Source organism: Glycine max, chromosome 1 (assembly GCF_000004515.6).
Source record: "Glycine max cultivar Williams 82 chromosome 1, Glycine_max_v4.0, whole genome shotgun sequence".
Taxonomy (NCBI): Eukaryota; Viridiplantae; Streptophyta; class Magnoliopsida; order Fabales; family Fabaceae; genus Glycine; species Glycine max.
Window position 1 is genome coordinate 48,063,202 of NC_016088.4, and position 18,830 is coordinate 48,082,031.

General features: G+C 31.4%; 2 protein-coding genes and 1 pseudogene across 2 annotated transcripts; all 3 read right to left on the minus strand.

The window, feature by feature from the left end:
* Window positions 1-529: 529 nt before the first annotated feature.
* On the minus strand, window positions 530-1,662 carry LOC102661500 (MDIS1-interacting receptor like kinase 2-like; annotated as a pseudogene).
* A 4,600-nt stretch (window positions 1,663-6,262) lies between these two features.
* Window positions 6,263-6,800, minus strand: LOC100820278 (uncharacterized). Its single transcript, XM_041015664.1, has 2 exons — window positions 6,542-6,800; window positions 6,263-6,459 (listed from the first exon to the last, which is right to left on the minus strand). Exons 1-2 carry the CDS (start codon window positions 6,793-6,795, stop codon window positions 6,369-6,371), a joined length of 345 nt encoding a protein of 114 aa, XP_040871598.1. The 5' UTR covers window positions 6,796-6,800; the 3' UTR covers window positions 6,263-6,368.
* Window positions 6,801-14,235: 7,435 nt separating this feature from the next.
* LOC100775368 (40S ribosomal protein S13-like) lies at window positions 14,236-18,145 on the minus strand (the record flags this gene model as incomplete). Its single annotated transcript, XM_006574186.1, has 5 exons — window positions 14,236-14,275; window positions 14,820-15,006; window positions 15,090-15,230; window positions 15,925-15,989; window positions 18,126-18,145. Coding segments are annotated over 5 exons (453 nt in total), but the record flags the coding sequence as incomplete, so codon positions are not given.
* Window positions 18,146-18,830: the final 685 nt, after the last annotated feature.

Consider the following 18,830-nt stretch of genomic DNA (forward strand, 5'->3'; position numbering starts at 1 on the left):
AGAATCTTGTGGCTTATGGAAGGAGTAAGCACATTGAGACACAATTTCATTTTTTGAGAGATCAAGTGAATAAAGGGAAGCTAAGTTTGGCCTACTGCAAATCCAAACAGTAGCTCGTTAGAGCATTTGACAAAGCTTCCAAAATCTAAGAGATTGAACATATGCTTAGAGAGAAGCTAGGTGTTGTGTCTTTAGTCAATACTTAAATAATTATTACAAAAACCAACCATCTTCCCATTAATAATAATTTATATTTGAATATTCTTTGATTATTTTCTCATGACAACTATATAATTTAAATCCAAATCATGTATTTCTCATTGATGTGTAATCTATTATCAATTGCTTAATCTCATTAAGATTAATGTCCTCCTGACTTTAGAATGGAAGCAACCTTCCCTCAACTCTAAACTTTTGATAATAAACAAAAAAAAAGGGAAATAAATGTTCTTATAAGTTGAAGAAAGAAAAAAAAGATAACACTCATATGTCACATAATGCAATCACATAAATTATCATCACATATATCCTAGCTTCTACCAATTATGTATATTTTTTGCTTCATCAGTTGGTGGATGGAAATGCCATCAAAATGCCAAACGAATGGTGGCTGGGAAACTAAAAGCTCATTAGCTATTTCCTGCATTGATGGCCTGGATTTTGGGTGGGGGCACAAGCATGTTAATGCTAATGTTACAATAAGCACAATTTCTTGCATATCCTTTCGAGAAAAGAGTAGTGGAATTCGTGAGTCCAATATATCTTTTAGCTTCTTGTTTTGAATGGATGGTTCTGATAAAGAAGAAATCAATTCAGTTGGATGTCTACCCATCATTGTTTCCAAAACCACCACTCCAAAGCTAAAGACATCACATTTTGTAGTCACAGTCAAGGTGTAAGCCAATTCTACATGTACCAATAAAACATTATGTAAGTTGTCAACAATATTTTAATACAAAAAACTATCTATAAAGAAATTGAATATATGGTTCTATAACAAGAAAAAAAAACTTTACCTGGAGCAGCATATCCTTAAGTACCAGCAGGAAGAGTTTGATTTGATGAATAATAATCAAGAAGTCTTGTTGCGCCAAAGTCTGAGACAAAAGCTTGTAACTCCGAGTTCAACAAAATATTGTTACTGCTTATGTCTCGATGAACAATGGGTGGAGTACAATCATGGTGCATGTGAGCCAAGCCATAGGCAATCCCTTTTACAATATTTATCCTCTTGCTCCAATTCAACTCTTGAGCTTCCATATCAATAGACAAGTTATAAAATAAGCTTCCCCTTTCCATATACTCATACACCAAAAACATGCACTTGTTATGCAAACAAAAGCCATAAAGCCTAATGATGTTATGATGGCGAACTTCTGTCAAGATCTTGGCTTCATTGCTAAAGCTCTTGTAAAAGCATGGATTTTCAGATTCTGATTTGTGAAGCTCTTTCAGTGCAACAATTCTGCCACTAGGAAGTTGTGTTTTGTACACATTTCCATAAGCACCTGTTCCTATGCAATACCTTATATCAAAGTCTTTCGTGGCCTTAATTATGTCTTCAAATGAAATCTTACCATCATGGTTCCAAATTGAAAGCATGTCTCCATTCTTTCTTCTTTCCTCATTTCCAAACTCATTATAGGGGGGGGCAGAAAACATGAATTCCCCAACATACAAGGACTATTGAAAAGACCATGCCATTGAAGGTAGAAAAGACTATTATCATTACTAAAGACATATCAGCTCTTGAAGACTAAGAAGAGCGTGAATATTGGAAATCCTTATTGCCAATTAATGAGTCTTTTGGAACATCACAAAAACTATTATCTGACTCATTGAAGGAATTGTAAGACAAATTAAGGTAAGGCACATAATAGAGTCCCGTAGGTATATTTCTTGTGAGATCATTATAACTAAGATCTAGATATGAAATATTGCCTATTTGAGGAGGAATGCTTCCATTTAAAGAGTTGTTTCTTAGCTGCACATAACTACAATGGTTCATAACACCATATGGAATAGGTCCCTCAAGCTGATTGTTGGAAATATCTAAAATTCCAAGTCTTGGGATTTGTCCAATCCTAGATGGAATTGAACCAGATATTTGATTCCAAGATAGTTGAACATTTGTTAGTTCTGTCAGTGCAAATATCCCCTCTGGTATAACACCAAAAATCTTATTATAAGAAAGATCCAAAACTTTGAGATGGATCAAGTGATTTAAAGTAGAAAGGATTGAACCACTGAGTGAGTTATTTGAAAGAGTTAACTGCTCCAACCCTCTTAAATTCCCTAGTTGTTCTGGAATGTGGCCTTGAATTTGGTTTGAGTCAAGGGAAAGTAGGGTTAAATTCTTCAAATGATCCAAAGTAGGAGGGATCACACCAGTAAGAAGAAAGTTGTTGGAAATATTAAGTGTCTCAAGTTGAGTGAGACTAGAAAGAGAACTAGGCAACTCACCTTGAAGACAATTAGAGGACAGATCAAGATAGATAAGCTTTTTAAGAAACTTATTTCGGTGGAGATTTTTCCTTTGAGTCTCAATCCAGTGAATCCACTAAGGTCTAGGAGGATTAAATTAGGAATGTTGTCACATTGAAATTTTGAATATGAGCTTCAATTAGAGGAATATTAAAATATTAAAATATTTCCTAGTTGAAATCTCCGTAACACTTTGAGCTTCATTGCACACAATACCATTCCATTTACAATATTCTGAGATAGTTGGGCCTACTCCCCGTTTGCTTTGAAGCAAAGCCTCTTGTTCCTCATTTGTTGACAAGGAATCAGGCCATAGTGTTAGCAATAACACCTTGTAGGAACAAGACATAAAAGAAGGTACTAAAGATAATAGCCACTAACAGTGAACCGTAACTTGAGTTTTGCATGGTTGATTCAAATATGAATGACTTGAATTTCTATTGATGAACTTAGTTATAATGCTATTGGCCGGCCATGGGGCTTGTTTTATATATATATGTGTGTGTGTGTTTGTTTGTGTGATACTAGCCTAAGCGATTCTCAACAGGACCATGTGGAATTATGGATTAAATTAGTATTTTCCTTTCAAATTTTTTTCCAAACTTTCAGTAATATGAGGACAACAGACATTCAAAGATGCGGTTTGGCACAAAGGACTTTGGAAATTATTGGTTGATGATAGAATGAACAAGTGAGATGTGCACACGGAATGTGACATATAAGGTGGCAACAAAAAATAAGTGCTACATGCAAGTAAACTGCTACTATAGTTTTCCATGGTACATACAATGGTTTGTTGAATTTAATGGCAATGCTCTTGGCCCAGAACTACAAAATATGACACTGGCAATTGGCATGGTTAGCTTAACGTGTTGAAATTATGGCTTCAATTTGGAATTTCCATTCAAATTTTGGAAACATGGCGTTTGAATGTGGGACTAAGTCCATAGACGTGCAAAACACTTTGCATAATGGAATTCTAAGGGGCCACCGGAATATTGAAGATAGAGTGAATGTGGAAGATGGGCACATGGAATTAATTACTATGCTAATTCAAGAAGCTCATCCATTAGTAGCTGAAAAGTATGCTTCCAACTCCAGTATGTACTTTGTTAGACAAGGTTGACAATTAATGGACAACATAAACTAGAAGTTTATTCAATTTGACACTTATCACTAAGTAGTTAAAGATTTTTATCGTTTGAGAAAGCACTTGGTTATTGCAAGATTAGCATGACACTCCTTAATTACCATGGAAGATTCATCTTTGAGCTTTTACTTGTGTCGGTTTTACCATCATGATTCATCTTGAAGTTTTTTCTTTCTACCACTTCAAGATCGTACAGAATATTCAACCAAGTCAATCCAGTGAAAGGAATTATATCGTGTAGTTTACTGTTGCATTATTAAGACCACAAGCTAAAGAAGGTGTATCCCTTTATTTGTATATTGTTATTATCTTCAATATCATTAACCAGTGATCTCAAATTAGAATATGGGTATGTAACAATTTTAAATACTTGGACGTAGACTAGTCAATGTGGGCCATGTTTTGTTCCTGCATGGTATATTGATCCTGCAAAAGTCAATTGTTCATTGAATGGAACAAATATTCAGTCTTTCGGTGTCAAATTTGTAGGTCATGGAAACCCAAACTTGATTCTAGCTGTTGTCATTATGGTGTTGACTGCAAGGTTCAACTATTGGAAACATCATTTCCAACTACGATGTTGTGATGTCTAATGTTCTCATTCAAACATTGAAGTATGAAACAATTCCATGTTTGAAATATTGGAGTGATCTAAGCAATAATTACTATTTTACAAGAGATGGATTTTACAATAGTGTTAGTACTTAATGGATCATGGAACAAAGATTTCATTTCATTGTTTGGAAAATATATTGTTATAGTTTCTTAATTCTCCTACTACCCTTATATCCTTTAATAAGTTAAGGATGATGTAAAATTTGAAAAAATAAAATGGTCATTTATTACCATTTTCAGCTTTATACCAATGCAAACGAAACAAAAATAACGAAATAAATGATGAAACACTACACTTGCATTGCCATGTTCTTATTATCACTACTAGAAAATAAGGTTTCAACATCGGTTATTTAAGACTTTCAACATCGGTTATTAATTGATGTTGAAAGTACCGATGTGGAAAGTAGTATCGTTAACATTAGTTTTTCAAAACCGATGTTAACTAATAAATACAACATCGGTTATTTAAATAAACGATGTTATATGATAAGAATTATGAAAAAAAAAAGTTATAAATCTATATATCAACATCGGTTTTTAAAAAAACCGATGTTGTAAGTGACATTTAACATCGGTTTTTTAAATAACCGATGTTAAATGTGACATGTGACATCGATTTTTAAAAAATTGATGTTATAAGTAACATTTCACATCGGTTTATTAAAAAGCTGATGTTGTAAGTGATATTTAACATCGGTTATTTAAATAGGCGATGTTATATGATATGAATTATGAAAAAAAAAGTTATAAATCTATAAATCAACATCGGTTTTTTTAAAAACCGATGTTGTAAGTGACATTTAACATCGATTTTTAAAATAACCGATGTTAAATGTGACATTTGACATTGGTTTTTAAAATAATCGATGTTGTAGGTGACATTTCACATCGATTTTTAAAAAACTGATGTTGTAGGTGACATTTCACATCGGTTTTTAAAAAAACTGATGTGAAATGTTACTTACAAAATTGGTTTTAAAAAAACTGATGTTAAATGTCACTTACGACATCAGTTTTTTAAAAAATCGATGTTAAAAAATGTTGAGGTAATGTTGTAAGTAACATTTCGCATCAGTTTTTTTAAAAATCGATGTTGTTTTAGAAATTTTGTTTAACATTATGTCTGTTTTTTCAATAAATTCCAAAAATAACCTGCAAATTTTAAAATCAAACCACACAACATATAATTTTCATTCCGTTTTAAAACAGTTTTTACCAGAAAATTTAATGAGAAATTTACTAATTACTATGAATTTAAAACATATTTAATGTTGAGACATGAATTGTAAATTAAGTAAATATAAACTACAATTACAAAATTGTCTAAACATCTTAAGTTTCATTTTTCACTTTCAAATAGTACTTTGCCCACTGGTTGCGAAGCGCCTTCAATCTTTCTAGTTCTAATGGTCTAGGATCAGTGAAATACTGCATGATATAATAAAACATAAGTTAATAATATATTAGCAATCATAATAATATGAAATTTGGTGAATTAAAAATTACCATTTCCCAATTATTCGGGAAATTTCCTAAGATTATAGTTGACATCTAGTGCATGACGTAATACCCATACTCAGTGCTTCCTTTTTGTCTATTACACTAAATACATTATGAAATTTAGATATGCAACGTTCAGTACAAATTAGTCTACACAGTACTAAAATATAAGTAAAAACATATTGTTTAAATAACTTACTTTAACAACAATCCACCTAGCAGGAGACTTGGATTTACTTTGTTGAGTATCGTCAAGTCCTTTCAAAGCACTATTGAATACAAACATAGATTCTTATTGTACATTTAAAATTTTGATTTACCTGACTAATGCTAATGCAAATGTATTGAAAAACAACACTGACCTATTAATAATGCCTTAAAGGTAGTTGTCTGGCTTATTATGCAACGAACAAAACCAAATGACAATATTTTCCTTAGGCAAAATGACGACCATTTGCCAATGTGCACTGCAGTGGAGACCAATATAGGTTATTATACTATTATACATTATTTAAATTCATTTGTTGAGTTTAAGTTACCCATTCAGGTAGGCTCCTAGGTACACATCCCATTTTGAATTTTGCATCCAATTCTTAATGTAATTTTCTGATTCAAATTATGATTGGCCAGATCTCTGGATAGACTGTGGCTCGAGGAATCCATACACATTGATATTCCCGGCTCGCATACTTGTCTCAGTCATATGCCTATTGTTGTTAACATAAAGTAAATTATGCATAAAGGTAAAACAATAAATTAGGTAATTAACAATAATCTAAATTGACTTACAGAATCCACAACTGTATAACAGATATGCTGAGACATTGACCACCGTGTGCAATTTCAGACAGATCTTCATGCTTTATGTACAAGGGGAAGTTTTTATTAAATAGGCCAAACAAGGTAGCATCCCACATAACCTGCAATGGCTTCAGAAAAAGCTGTGGGATGGTCAATGTCATTAGATATAGCGGATCATCGACCTCATCATCCGGCCTATCTGCAGGTTTCGCGGGTCCCACAGCTCCCTGTTTATCCAACATAATTAATTGACATAATTTAATCACACTAAACATTTTAATTGGAAAAATAAGCATTTAATGACACTAAAATACCTGTTCTGATAAACGCTTGACAAGATGTGTCGGCCAAGCAAGGAATGTGTTAAGAGCCTATCCTATGACCTTAACCACTTTAGTGGGTACAGGAATGAGAGCATCTGCATCTCTAATCTCCTCAACACCAACCTTGACTTGATCATGTAGCAAAGGAATGTTGTGAATGGTTGTGGAACTTTGACCCGTCGTAGGCACTGAAAAAAACTGATCTTTTCCTTTCTGGACAAAGTATGACAAGCTGGAGGCAAGTATATTTTTCTACCATCAGACCTTGGATGTAACGACGCTCAGATACCCATCTCCGCTAGATCTTGGCGAGTATTCAAACCATCTTTCGTCTTGCCGTGAATGTTAAGGAGCGTCCCAATGAGACTATCACATACATTTTTCTCCACATGCATAACATCAATACAATGTCTAACATCTAGATCAACCCAGTACGGAAGATCAAACAAAGTCAACCTTTTCTTCCATATGCAAGTCTTATTTTTGTCCTTCTTTTGGATCTTTCCAAATATTGTATTTAGGTGTTGAACCCGCTGGAAAATCTGGTCACCAGTCAACGGTACCGGTGCATTTTCATGCTCTTGACTTCCATTAAATGCTTTTTTCAATCGTCAGTAAGGATGATAAGGTTTAAGAAAGCGTCGATGCTTAGTGTACACTATTTTTCTTCCATGTTTCAGTTGTATGTAGCTTGTGTCTTCTTCACAGATGGGGCATGCACAATGACCCTTAACACTGTGACCGCTTAAATTCCCATATGCTGGAAAATCATTAATGGTACAAAAAAGCATTGCACGCAAATTAAATGTCTCATTTCGAAACCCATCAAACACTAAAACTCCTTCGTCCCACAACTTTGTAAGGTCTTCAATCAAGGGATTGAGATAAACATCGATGTCATTTCCTGGCTGTCTTGGGCCCGTTATCATCATAGACAACATCATGTATTTTCGTTTCATACACAACCAAGGAGGCAAATTGTAAATCACTAGCAAAACTGGCCACGAACTGTGTTGCGTGCTTAAACTGCCATATGGATTCATTCCATCAGTGGCCAGTCCAAGCCTAAGATTTCTTGCCTCTTTGCCAAAATCCGGATACAAACGATCTATCTTTTTCCATTGCAAGGAATCAGCCGGATGACAAAGCATTTCATCACAGTTTCTCCCATTTGCATGCCATGTAAGGTCTTTTGCGTCGTCTCCATCAGCAAACAGACGCTTAAACCTTGGAATGATCAGAAGATACCACAACACCTTCGCTGGGGGGCCTTTGTTTGAGTTTTCATCACTACTACACTCCTCATCATCCTTGAGTTTGTACCGTGATACCCCACACCTAGGGCATTTCGACATTTCTTGAAATTGATGTCTGTATAATATGCAGTCATTCGGGCAAGCATGAATCTTCTGATACTCCATACCAATGGGACACAATATTTTCTTTGCTTGATAGTAACTTTTAGGCAATGTGTTTTCCTCTGGAAGCATGTCGTGCACTACTTGAAGCAGTGAACTAAAACTTTTGTCACTCTACCCATATCTGGTTTTGATATTAACCAGACTTAAAACCACCGACAACAGCGTCAACGAATTCTTGCACCCCGGATACAAAGGTTTCTTTGAATCAGTTTGTAATGTATCATACATAGGGGCATGTGCTTGCTGAAAAGACTCTTGTCCAAGGTTACGAATCATATCCTCCAAGCGATCTCCCATTTCTACATCAAACGGTTCGGATTGCTACCCACTCTGCATGTCTGTCATTTCACCATGTCATATCCACGTCGTATAATTCCTCTTAATTCCATCACACAACAAATGCTTTCGTATGTCATCTAGTATTTGTCGTCTTCCGTTCAAACAATTGATGCAAGGACAATAATATTTTCCATCTTCATCCGGTTGACCTCTTTCTGAAGCAAATTGTAAGAACTGCTCGACGCCTTCCTCATATTCTGGACTGATGCGACTTTCATTCATCCAACTTCGATCCATCTAAGTAATAACTCGGTCATACTCTCAAAGTTATTCGATGCATGAAAATCTCACTTTTTTATTATAGGTGTGGCCCTATCCCATTTGGGAAGACCGTCTTTTATGGTAGCTTCATACATCAGGGTTAATTCTATTTTGTTAAATTTTACAAAATTTTGGCAGCATTTCGCATTAGTCTCCAAGTACACAACATGAAATCGGTGAAATTAATTTTCCGATAATCAAGTATGCACCCAGAGAACAGCTAGAAATGCATTACCAAAATTTCATCAAATTAAACAAAATAATTTTAACCTTAACACATGAATCTACCATAAAAATATTAGTCTCCCCAAACTGTCCAAACGGATAATTCAAGATTAAATACAATGACTAATGCAAACTGTCTGCAAGAATCATTGCATCCAATCTCAAACGAGAATCTAAGGTTCACTCATCATGAACACAATTTATATAGCATATATCAATTGTCATTAATGGCAGTGAACACGTAATAAAAATATTCATTGGTAACAAACATTTGTACCTGTGATGATGAGCAGCACGGTCCAAAATGAAAGCAAGAATCAAAGAAATAACTGAATGAACACCTACATTAATCATCATTCCAAAAAACAGATATCAATATGAATGCTACACTCAAACTCTGAAGAAGAATAAAGGATAATATGGCGGAAAGGATACAGTGTTGTTTGCACCCAAACTCTTACTAATGTGGCTAGCATAATTTATGGAAAAATCATTTATGGAAAAATCCACAAATAGAGCAACATAATTTCAGGATCACTGCAAGCATTCATTAGTTTCAGTCACACAATAGTCATGTTAATTGAATATAATCCTTATTCTGATATCCAACTATCTTCATTAAATCTTCATTCGCACAAAAAAATGTCACATGTTCACGTTCACAATACCAAAAAACCATGATAAACATATTTTAAAAAGAATTTAGATCTCAATCTTACAACATATTTTAGGCAAGTGTTTGGTATATATTTTAGACTAGTCAATAATCTACTTTGAACAAATTGCGGTCCATTTTAGACATACAATTAGTTAGCTCACTCCAAATTTGTCATCCAGGTTCATTTTGGACCAATCAACACTCATAATGAAAGATAGTTTACATTCTCTTATTGGTTTTCATTATGGTCATTGATATATAATAATATCCAAAGGATTAGAAATGTTTCAAGTTGTTAAACATATATAATTTTGTTTAACCTGAGGGATTGACGCTATAAGTTCTCAATTAATGTATTGATATGGAAGAATAATTTATTTAACAAAAAAATGATGTTTTTTTCCTATGTAAAATCTCTTGAATAAGTTATAATCATGTATGATGAATGGATATTAGTCTCTGTCATGAAGGAAGATTAGTCTCAATGTAGTGAAGTAAGAGACATTATTTCTTAGTATCCTATCCCCAAATAAAAAACAAAATTTTATTTATTTTCAGCCAATATGACAAATTACAACCAAACCAACCATGATTAGCATAAGCATAGGAAGGGCATAACAATCATTTCCCGAAGGCACCAACGAGAGTCCGTGCTGACTCTTACAATATATGAAGAAACAAAAAGAAAAGAAAAATAGCACTAGTTGGCGCAAAACCATGGGAGTCCAAGTATGTAGGGGAAAGAAAAATATGCAGCTACACATAATCCAAGTTCTTGACAACAGTAGTGCTAATTAAAAAGTATTTTACGTATTATCCAAATTTTTAAATATAATAAAATTTTAAAAATATTTAAAAATTAAAAGAACACCACACTTAATTAATATAAAATATTAAAATATATTGAAGTTTTAAAAAAACGAAATTAATTTAAATTTAAAATAAAAATTAAAAATTATGTGTCATTTATTTATAAAGAGAGTGGGCCTTTTTTAAAACAACATGCATTAGTTTTATTTGTAAAAATAAATTTAAAAGATATCAATTTTAGAATGAAAAACAATCGAGATTTGAAGAGAATAAGAAAACTTAACGTAAATATATAATTAGAATTAATTAATTTAAGACTATAAATAACTAGTATTATAAGAAAAGTTAAAATAAAAACGGAATTAGTTAAATTATCATTGGAGTATTTTTAATAATAAAACCACGTATTAAAAAATAAGACATTACAAAAAATTATCTTACTCTAAATAGTTAAACTATTGTTTGGGTGGAACTATTATTATACATAATATCTCTTTCTCAAGATTAGAGAGGTATGTTTTAATTAATAAAATGGACCCCTGGTACGGGCTGATTGACATATTGGAGGAACATAGACCATGTAGAGCTTTATGCATAGATGGTTTTAATGCCTCAGTTCAAAGTTTTATATCATTACCAATCAAGGATTTCTTTCAAAAAGCATAGTATCTTCATTTGAAAAACCCATAAATTCATGTGATTCATGTCATATGGGAGTCAAAATTAATGGGCAATTTGTAGCAGACTATGATGCATGCATGTAGCCCATGGATTATGGATAGCAACGAGCAACTAGTATTTTCCGAAACAGGGGAAAGAAAAATATGCAGATACACAGTGTCCCTTTTAATCACTTTTATACTTGGACTTTCATTTCTTTCAAGTGATATAAAAATTAAAATGACTTTTTCTGATAGCTTAAATTCTACTATTAATTCGAATAGTTATTTTCATAAACATTTATAATTGAAGAATATAAGAAAAAATGAAATATTTTTTTGTTAAAATTAACTTACGTATAAATTAAAAAATATTTGTTAGAGAATGTAATTAATATTAAAAGGTTTTTAACTTATTTCATTCATTAATTTTTCTCTTATAAAAAAATTAATCTAAACATAGTCTTAATTTGAGAAGACTTACGAGGACTGGTTCAACTTGGCCGACTCAGGTTTTGCTACTTCGCTTCATTTCATTCTCCATTTCCTGGAAATGATGCAACCAAATTCTTTGCTCTCTCCAACTTATCTCGCTCTCAACTCAAGCAGGTATATATTCCTTTTATGCCATTCTCTTATTTCATTCATCAAGAAAATCACATTTTCAGCATTTCAGCAATTCAGCATTTCAACAAAAAAGAATAACACATTTTCTTTTGAAAAGCAAGAAAATTAAAAAGCAATAAAATGAACTATGATAGGTTTAGGTTTTGGGCTTACCTTGAGAAAATGCAGAAATTGGTGCCAGCAATTGCAAGAAAGGGGGTTTAGGGTTTATATGACCTTAATGACAAATGCTCGTCCAGTACGCTTCTCATTTGGTAAAAAAGCATATAATATTATTTATTCATTTGCTAAAATGTAAAATGGAAATGATACGTTACGTACCTCTATGCTTCACAATATAAATCTAATGCATTTTAGTTTTGATAGGAAATATAATATTATTTTAACCAACCAGCTTAAAAAAGTGGGCCCTGGACAAAATGTATCACGTTTTTGCAAATAAAGATACATGAAGCTTAAAAAATGCATTTGGTATAATTTAATTTTTATAAAGATACACTGTTCTTATTTTTATAAATCCATAATTTAATTTTTATTTTTTAATTAAGATATTTTATTTTTAAAAAATTTGTAATTTTAATCATTGATCATTTCATTTAATTAAGATAGTTTGTCTTTTACTTCTAAAAAATTAAAATTAAAATAATTTTTTTTATTAAAATAAAAAATGAAATATCTCAATTAAAGAATAAAAGAGTTAAAATTATGAATTTTTAAAAATAAAAGATAAAATATTTTAATTAAATAATAAAAAAACTAAAATCATGAATTTTAAAAAATAGATGAACGAAAAATAATTTTTAATCAAATAAATAATGTATGCATACATTCTATGACTTTTTTGACAGTAAGTTATAGTATCGTAAATTTCTGTAATAATTATATTAAAAATTATATCAAAATATTTTTCAATTAATTGATATTATAAAAAAATTGTAGCAATTTTTGTTTGCTACTAAGTATATAAATCAATTGATAAGATTGTTTTAATTTAACTAGTGATTTTAAATTTGTTTTAATACAATATTAAATATTAATAAGGATGACTTTTTTATAATAAGAACTCGGTGATAATCATTTCATAAATGATAATCATACTAAATTTGAGTGTGTCGTGGTTACCAGACCTAATATGCTATTCATGTTCTCAAACTTAGTTCGTGAATTAAAATCTAAAGTTTTATTAAGTAAATCTAAAAAAAATATATTTAATTGAGTATTAAAATAAATTTTGACAAAAAATATTCATCACTATTTAAATATAATTCTTTTTCTTTGTTTCTTCTTTCCTAAATAATTTTTTTATTAAATTTATTAACAAAAAATTCACATAATTAACAAATGAGGTCAAAAATATTTAAAAAAATGACAAATATAATAAAAATAAATTACATGTGGATTATAATTAACTCTATATTTAAAGACTTAAAACATAATTTTCGTGTCTCATGAAAATATTTTTATTTTTGTTCTAAAAAATTTGTTTAAAAATAATAAAAATATCATTTTTTTCAAATATAATAATTAAATAAAAATATATTAATAATAAATTTTAATTTTTTACGATATAATTATTTTTACCAGCATTCTATAAAAATTCTATAAAAGTTAAACTCTATTATTAAAATCAGTTTTTTTTTTCAAATTAACTAATATCAAATAATTTATATAAATGTGTGTTATATTTAAATGATAATAATGAAATAATAAAATTAAAATTACGAAATTTATTTTAAAAATTTAGTTTAATTTTTAAATGCTTACCTTTTGAATTTATTATTTTTTATTAATTATTTTATTTTTTAAATTAAAATATAATTAATAACGCAATATATGATTTTTTTAAAAATATATAAATAATTAAAAAAAAGTTTATATTAACATCGGTTATTTGAAAACCGATGTGGTTAAGCACTTACAACATCGGTTTTCAAATAACAGATGTTAACGTCATCGGTTTTCAAATAACCGATGTTAAATAGGGCGATGTTAAAACTTATTTTTTTAGTAGTGTATCTTGTTTCTTAATCCTATGTATCTCAATTTATAAAAATCGTCATATTTACTATTAGTGTTATCCAAGTTGCAAAACAAGAATCCTGTATCTAGGCTTCTAAAATTTTCATGGCATAATAATGAATGTCGTAGAAACATCACTCCAAAACTAAACTTAAATTATCATGAGGTAGAAAGAAGAATGGCAAGTAATCGATAATAAAAACAAAATCCATCTTCAAAACTACCATTGGAAAAGAGTTTTAACAAGAATCCAAAACTTCAAAAATCATTACATTAAAGAAATAAATTTGCTTATAAAAAAGTACATAGATAGATGGAAGACTTCTAGCATAAGAACGTTTCACTCTAAGCGACAAGAGATGTTGGCAGTTGTTGATTCACTGTAATAGAAGATAATCCAAACAAGTATTAGAAAACCAAGAAAAATAAACAAACAATAGGTTAACTTAAACACTTTAGCTAATAATAATGATAATCAAGATGGAAAACCGCAACCACTAATTGATGACAGATCTATACTGATAACTAATAATAATTTGCCAATTAAAATAATACACAGATGTTTCAGGCTGCAAATACATTGTTCAAACATGGTAGGAATTTTGGTGCAAAGATTAAAAGTAAGCAATACTTGTTAACTAAATTGAAATCCATCATAAATCCACCATATTCTAAAGATAAAATATTTAAACAAAACATTAGTGATAAAAAATTTAAAAACACTTGGCAACTATGAAAAAGTTATAGAAATTGAAGGCGAAGATATGCCAAAAACAACCATATCATTATGAAAAAAAATTAGGTATTTACCACAAGGAAAGGAATAACAGGAATGATAAGTTTGTATGTTTACCCTGATCAAGAGCACATCTAAAACCACAAAACTCATGTACTCTACAGAGAAGATAAAAGTTGAATACTTACTATTTCCACACAGGTGGAAGCTTCTTTGTCTTCTTATAGTAATGGGCAAGTCGGTGAATCCTACTCTCAACCAAAATTAACTTGAATTTAGAATCCTTGTCCTTCTTGTTCCTCTCCAAGTGCTTCCTAATATAAACAACCTTCTTGATGAGGTGATACAAATCTTTCGAAATTTCAGGAGCAAGCCCTAAACAAGAGAAAAACATTTCACTTGTCAGATTCTTCTAAAAGCTACATAATGTAATAACCAACAACAAGGGAAAAGCATACTGTGAGCCTTCAATATACGAAGAATCTTGCTTCCAGTGACACTCTTCACCTGAGCAATTCCATGAGAGTCATGAAGAATAACACCAATGTGAGAGGGAGTAAGACCTTTCTTGGCAAACTTGCAGATGTTCTCCTCCACTTGTGAAATTCAAAACACCACTCAACAAAAGCAACAGAATTCATACCTACACCAACATATCATTAACATAGTAACAAACAATCAAAACTAAAAGCCATAGTCATTACCTGTTATGTTCAATACAACTTTAGAATGTAATACCAAGTTAACAACTAAATACACAAGGCCAAGTTTTCAAAAATTGGTAGGTTGTAGTTTTAGGGAACATCGTTGATTGCATTATGATATCAATTGTAGCCACATCAACCCTTGTCTTCAATTTTTCGCAATATCAAGGATTGCCACAAAATCACAACCACAACTGCCACATAAAACCTTAAATTTGGCATATGCTTAAGCTAATTTTATTAAGATAATACAATATTGAAAGAACAATCATTAAACCCTAAGTGCATACACGTATAACAAAGTAAAAGACACATCAACAATCCTCATATTAAAAGAACCCATCATTTTTCAGTTAACAACCACAACTTTCAAGCATCAAAGAAGAAGTGCAACACTAACATAAACTCAAGTAGGGAAAAAAAACAAAAAGGGTTTAGATTTTTGACATAAAAAATCTCCACATTACAAAAGAAACATAAAAACAATAATTTTTTGATTAACAGTCAACAGTTTTTAAGCATAAAAAAGAATGGCAACACTAGAAAAATGAGAGAAAAAAAGAGCAAAAGGGGTTTAGATTTCTGACATCATGAGAAGAGATCTTCAACCAGCTTGGTGAGGTCCTCTTATAGGGAAGAGTCGAATTGGAGATAGGGGTGGGAATAGGCCAGGTCAGGTCAGACTTTAAAAGGCCTGAGCCTAGCCTACGATGAATTTTTTAGGCCTGAGGCTGACCTATAGCCTATCAAAGGCTTTTATTTTGACTTGGTCTGGCCTTTTTAAAAGGCTAGCCTGACCTGATAGCCTTTTAAAAGTCTTCTTCACATTAAATCTTTAATATTCCTTTACTCTGGAATATGAACGTAATAGGAAAGTTAAAGAAAAAGAAAACGTTAATAGGAATAAGAAACCCAATAAAAATAATGAGGAATATGACTCACACCTAAATTGTAATTAGAGTCTTACTTGATTATAGGATTGAAAGTTATGAAGCAGTAATGTGTAATCAAAGTTTGCTGGTTTCAAAAAAAAAATTAATTGTACCCAAAAAATAATATAAGTATATATATATGGTTAGGAAGGAAGAACCCCACTATAGGTGATCAATCAGGTTTCCCAACAAAGATTAGTCATCAATAAAGTCAGTGGATACTCCGTAAAAAAAATAGCTTGAACCCCACAAATACTAGGGGTGACCAAAGTTCAGTTCAGTTTAATCTAGTTTTTGCCCCAGACTAAACTCAATTGTACAAACAATTCTTAATAACTGAACCGAACTATTTGTTGGAGAAAAACAGTTCAATTCAGTCATTAGAAACAGTTCAATTACAATTTTTAAATTAAAAAATTGAACTGAACTATAAACAATTCCATGTTAACAACATACATGCAGGTTATAAAATTCCACAATCTCACTAATCAATATACTTGGACAGAAGATGAACTAAAAAAACTAACAAAACATTGAAAGTCTTAAAAAAATTTAGTCCTATTGATTAACAATTGTTGGTGATAAGACAATGCTCCTGGAATTGCGGTCTCTAGCTTCCTTAAACTTTTTCTGCTTGTAAATCTCATTACCCTGAAATATACATGGACCGCAATCAAAATCACCATACAAGACAACAACATTAACCAATCTGACAAAGGTAAATACAAATAGTAATTACACTCAATTAATATTTTTTTACCTAATGTTCCTTTCAATCATCAAGATTAATAACAACGATCAATGAAGTTCCTTCGTGTGGAGACAACATAGCTGCAAATAGAAAAATATTTTGTTACTTTCTAAAATTTATTATTAAAGCATAACAAAAATATGTAGAACATTAATATTAACTTACCTTGCTTAGCTCTTTAAAGTCCTCATCAGTAAACATTGAAAAAGATGTTCCTTTCAGCCAATCTTGCGTGTATGACACCCTCTACCCCGACATATATATATATATATATATATATATATATATATATATATATATATATATATATATATATATATATATAAAAGAAATAAGAGATCAAATTTAATTAAAAGTTTTTAAAATACATTTAAATACAAGACTTTCAAAAGGGTAAAAGGCTCACATTCACTTTTCTAACACCATAATAAAGCTTGTTCAAATAATTAATAAATTATTTCGGCTCAAAACAAGTTTTTCCAAGACCTCATACAATTAATATAATAACTTATACCCTAATGTCACATCCTATCAGAGCATTGTGTCCCGATGTCCTTCAGTACAAGGTTCCTTAAAGTAATTCACCTAGTTATCTGCTCCCCCGAACACAAAGTTCAAGATCATCAGAGGATCCAAACACAAACAATAGAGAGAGTGAGTTATCACATTCCTAACTAATAGAGAAAAATAAGACTATAAATATTATATAACAAAATACAATTTACTTGAGCATAACTCACGTTATTTCACCACACGTCTCATTCGTTTTCACATCATTCACATACTCAATAGTCAAAACACCATATCATCAAATCAATCAATATAGAACAATACACAAGCGTTATGCAGCAGATACACTAAGACTCAATCCTATATGTAATGTGGTACCATGTCAGTGAAAAACCTCGTCAGGCGCCTAGGAGTACACGACAAGACAAACCACACACTAGTAAGTCAAGTCACTCTCACTAGGTAATATCATAGGGAGACCAGTCAGGGTCACAGTGTTTTGCAAGAATGCTCCAACCATGTGGGATCGACACAGGCTTAAAGAAGCACTCAAACAGGGTAACCCCCAAGGCCTACACTCCGAAGAGTCCGTCAAGGCCTCTCCCTCCTGATTCAAGTCCAACCCAGAAAACATTTTAGAACACAGACTTTATCTATGAACTGTACAAAACACATGACTCCTCAATTATTCTCAAATATTTTTAACTCGTCGCCCTTTAAGGGTCTTAGCATTAACTCGTCGCCCTTTAAGGGTCGTAGCATTAACTCATTGCCCTTAAAGAGACTTAGCATTAACTCGTCGCCCTTAAAGGATCTTATAGTCGTGTGATTGTACAATTCACAGTTTACAACTCAATGCACACAACATCTCAATCACGTGCATACTCAATTTATCACATACAGTCGATTTCAATCACAATGTTATAATCTCAAAATAACATATTATCACACCTCATGAATCATACACACTTTACCCATGAACTATGGAATACACACAACTACTCAATTATTTTCAAAATCATTTTAACTCGTCGCGCTTGTAATTAAACTCGTCGGGTTCCCACAATGGATCCCATCACAATACTTATCGCGCAAAACTGGTCGCCCTTAAAGGGTCTTACAGTTGTGTGATTGCATAATTCATAGCTCACAACACAATACACATCTCAATATACATGTATTCCATCATTCATCACATGTTCAATTCACCACATACTTACAATTTGAATCATCATTTCATATCTTCAATATAACAATTTATACAAAAGACTATCACAACCTATGAAGTAAAACCCCTCAAAT

Excerpts from the sequence above, each read along its gene's own strand:
- LOC100820278 (XM_041015664.1), bottom strand. The coding sequence starts at position 6,795 with ATGTTGGATAAACAGGGAGCTGTGGGACCCGCGAAACCTGCAGATAGG. Across the intron at positions 6,460-6,541 it reads GTTATACAGTTGTGGATTCT|GCATATGACTGAGACAAGTA; the intron begins GTAAGTCAATTT and ends TAACAACAATAG.